This window comes from Macrotis lagotis, chromosome 4 (genome assembly GCF_037893015.1).
Source record: "Macrotis lagotis isolate mMagLag1 chromosome 4, bilby.v1.9.chrom.fasta, whole genome shotgun sequence".
NCBI classification, from domain to species: domain Eukaryota; kingdom Metazoa; phylum Chordata; class Mammalia; order Peramelemorphia; family Peramelidae; genus Macrotis; species Macrotis lagotis.
This window is the reverse complement of record NC_133661.1, coordinates 7723234-7727378: the sequence shown is the minus strand read 5'-3', so window position 1 is coordinate 7727378 and position 4145 is coordinate 7723234. Positions and strand designations below refer to the sequence as shown.

The 4145-nt window shown below is 53.8% G+C and overlaps 1 protein-coding gene across 1 annotated transcript; it reads left to right on the top strand.

Moving 5' to 3' along the window:
- The first annotated feature begins 329 nt into the window (after nucleotides 1–329).
- Nucleotides 330–3200, top strand: FOXI2 (forkhead box I2). The gene is made up of 2 exons (XM_074236293.1): nucleotides 330–1017; nucleotides 1711–3200. The coding sequence occupies exons 1-2, from the start codon at nucleotides 441–443 to the stop codon at nucleotides 2256–2258; spliced, it is 1125 nt and encodes a 374-aa protein (XP_074092394.1). The 5' UTR covers nucleotides 330–440; the 3' UTR covers nucleotides 2259–3200.
- The last annotated feature ends 945 nt before the right edge of the window (nucleotides 3201–4145 follow it).

The following is a 4145-nucleotide window of genomic DNA, read 5'->3' as shown; positions in this document are numbered from 1 at the left end:
GGAGTGCTGACCTTCGGGCCTCTGCTCCGGGAGTGGGGTGGTGAGGAACCCAAGGAGGGAGAGAGGAAAGGTTGAGGGAGGCTCAACGAGGGGCCCCAGGCTCGGAAGTAGGCAGGCAGCAGGAGGACGATGTCCCGGGCTCCCCGGGCAGGGGGGGAGCCCAGGGCTTCTCTCAGAAAGTGGGGGGTGCCCGGGGAGGCCAATGGGATGGCTGGAGACTGTGGAGGCTGAGTGAACCAGCATTAGCGTGGGGTGGGGGGTGGGTCACAGATTAACGTCCCGGCGGGGCGGGGGAAGAAGAGGAAGGGGAGGGAGGAGGGCTGGACTGAGCTGGGCAGACCTGGCTTGGGAGGGCTGCGACTCCAGCAGCGCCAGGTGCCCAGGTCACTCTGCCCCCGGCCCCTCTCGCCTCCTCGGGGGCGCAGACTGCGGGGGACGGCATGAGAGTCCCGGGGCCGCCAGCCGCTGTCCTGCCGGGCCCCTCGGGCCCGCCGCAGCCCCAGCCCCAGCCCCCCCGGGCCCAGGAGCTGCTGGAGCTGGCGGTCTACCGGGACCCCCGGAGCCTCTACCCGCCGGGGCTCCCCCCGCGCCAGGCCAGAGCCCCCTCGGCCCCCTCGCCGGCTCTGGGGCTCCCCGACTACGGCGGCCCGGGGCCCACCCCCTACCTGTGGCTCCCCGGGCCGGCCCTGAGCCCGCCGTCCTACCTGGGCGGCTTCGGGGGCCCGGGCCGGCCCCTGCTGCCCGCGGCGGCCGGCGGAGACCTGGCCTGGTTGTCGCTGTCCAACCAGCAGGAGCTGCTGAAGGCGATCCGGCCGCCCTACTCGTACTCGGCGCTCATCGCCATGGCCATCGACAGCGCCCCGGACAAGCGGCTCACCCTGAGCCAGATCTACCAGTACGTGGAGGCCAGCTTCCCCTTCTACAAGAAGAGCAAGGGCGGCTGGCAGAACTCCATCCGCCACAACCTGTCCCTCAACGACTGCTTCAAGAAGGTGCCCCGCGACGAGGACGACCCAGGTAGGCTGCCCCCAGCCCGGCCCCATCTGCCCTCCCGCCTTCTCCTCGCTCCCTGGCTGGGCTTGGCCTCCAGAACGGGGGAGGGGGTGCTGAACAAATCTGGAGGGGGCCTCAGAAGACCCGAAGGTTCTGCTCAGCTTTCCCACCTCAGCAAGTCCCGGGACCATCCGGAAGATGAGGGCTCTGAAGGCTCTCCCCAATCCTTCCCTTCCCTAGACCTGTGATGTCATCAGGGGCCTGAGGGAGATGTGCCCACCCTGAGAGGTGGGGAGCTTGAGACCTTCAAACGGGAGGTGAAGCTCCTATGGAAGCTGGGGCCCTCAAAACGTCACCTTGGAAGGGCAGGGGTTATGTGAGAGAGGTCTGAAGGAGGCTGTGGTCTCCCTTCACAACATCGCTGGGGTCTCCCTAACACTTACCAGAAAGTCCCTCATTTGAGTCTTAGCAACCCTGGAGGGAGGGTAATAGCTGTAATAGCCCTGGCCTTATTCTCATTTATAAAATGAGGCTCGGAGAGACTGTGAGCTACCCAGGATCACACCACCATGGTCAGGGGAAGGTTCTGATTGCAGGTCTTCCTGATTCCAAGTTCTAGGCTCTACCTCCTGTCATTATTTGAGTGATCCTAGGTTAATTGGCAGGGAAGCTGGTTCTCAATTCATCTTGAAAAACCAATCTACTGTTCTCCTGCAGGGAAAGGAAATTACTGGACCTTGGACCCAAACTGTGAGAAAATGTTTGATCATGGAAACTTCCGAAGAAAGAGGAAAAAACGAGGGGACCCCCATGGGACAGGGACACCTGCAGCTGCCTCTAAGTCTGAAGACAGTAGCTCTGGGACCCTCAAAAACCCAACTGAAAACCTAGACCTCCTGGCCTCCACCTCCTCAGAAGTGCTTACTTCCCCCAGTTCTGACTCTGAGGCCAAGCCTTCGCTACTAGCTCCAGAGCCTAGTCCATGTTTCTCTGGTTTCATGTCCACCACGGGGCCCCTGACTAATGGCTGTGGAGTCTTCCCCAGGCACCTCACAGGAGCTGGAGGGGGACCAGTGGGGGACTTAGGTCTGGCCAGGCAGGGAAACTCTGGCCCCAACTCCTACCCAGCTTCTCCCAGCATGTCGGTGCCTGGCACAGTACTGGGCCCCCAGACTCAGGCCCAACCCATGAATGGCCATGCCCCGGGCTTTCTTAACTTCCATGTCAACAACTTATTCTATAATAGAGAAGGGACTGAGGTTTAAAGTCAGGGAAGAGAGGGAGGCAATCCTCATAGTACTTGGTTTTTGTTCAAAAACTGTTACTCTTCCAGGGTGATTTCTTTAGCCATGTGAAAAGGGTGCAGGAAGGAAACCCATCTGGTCAGTGGTTATACTGGGCAAGACCTTGTGCCAAGCACTTGATTCTCAGCACAACCTTTAGTGGTAGGTTCTATTTGCCTTATTTCACAGATGAAGAAACACAGCAGAAGGGGAAGTGATTTTCCCAAGCTTTTACCTAGTAAAAAATCTGAGGAGGGATTTGAACTCATGTCTTCTTTTCCTCTAGATTCAGTGCTCTTTCTACTGTGATCTGAGTAAATTTTGGCCTTAGAGAATTAGCCCAAATCCTCTCTACCCACCCCAGTTCAGCTGAGAAATTGGCATCTTTTGGACTCTGAATGAGGCAGGTTCTGCCTTCTATTTGTGAACTTCAGTGTCATTCTTCCCAGGATGAGGAAATGAGAAATGGTCTTTGAGATCACTTTCTTCTCTATCCTGTTAACCTCTGATTTTGACATCTGGCAAAGAATTCAGTGTTCCCGGACATGGGTTCCATAGATGGGGGGTGGAGTGGCACTGGAGTGATTTCTTCCCTTTAAAATGAAATAGAGTTGGTTTGCATTTTCACAATTTGGGCTCTTGTGTTTTCTTTTCAACCTTTCAACCCTCATTACTGAGCCCCTTGGAAGTTTGCAATGGGCTAAGGAGTCTAAGACTTGGGTTTGAATCCTGGGCAGCCACTTACCTCCATGATTAGTGACATGACCTTGTGTCCACTTCTCTCCAAAGGTTCAATTCTAAGGGAAGTATCTCCATGGCCAGCTTTTATATTAATGGGAGTGTATCATCAGCATTAACTTGAGAGCTCTAGCCGGGATCCATCCAGGAGCTTCTCACAGGGATCCCTTTTCCCAGAGACCTGATTCAGAGGTATTTAAGTTCTCAATGGCTCCTGACACTGGAAGTAAAGAAATGCTCTCTGCCTTCTTTTCCTCTTCAGTCCTCTTTATGTACCTCTCCCCTCTAATTTGCTATCTTTTTTTCCTTCCCTTTCTTCTACCTATCTAGTTGTCTAGAGTAATCAATCTTTGTGCCTGACTTTCTCTCAGTACATGTATCTTTCTTTGTATTCTAATTTAAAATGGAAGGACCTTGAGCTCATTCATCTCTTCTTCATCCAATCTTTCACTGCCCCATGTTATGTATGACTCACAGACATGACTTCCCTTCCTCTTGTATGTTAAGCAGATGACCCCTCCACCAAACCATTTTTATCTGTTTTGGTTCACATATGAAATCTTCCCTGGACGGCCATGTTAAAATTGAGAACTTTTGATTTTCTCCATTGCCACCATGAACAAGAACCCTCTGGATGAATTTGAGCCTCAGTGAAGCTACCACAGAGAAACCAGATTCCTGCCAAGATCTAATGCTCAATTCCCCCAAGTTCCCCTTCATATTCCTTTTGATCTTGTGGAACACCTTTTGAGCGAGTTTCCTAGAGAAAGGGGAGGAGCAAAAGATGGAAGCTCAAACTCTGCCCAGACCCTCATCAGCTAACCTAATTACTCTGGTGACAATGAAATTTTTCTGTGGAATAGAGGAATTTGTGTGTGTGTGTGTGTGTGTGTGTGTGTGTGCAGTATGACTGTTGGGGTAGGATGGAAAGTGGATCCTCTCAGTAGCCAGCAAAAAGTTCCAAGGGATGGGGCTTAGAAAGCTAAGAGTTAGGCAGAAAGCAGTCAGTTCTCCCAGTCTAGCTAGGCATGTCCCTCCTGGTGGAGATGTCCAGCAAATAGCTTGCTTTTATCTTCACATTGACCATGGCTGTTTCAAGTCATCTGGGACCCCTGGCCTGGTTATTATGTC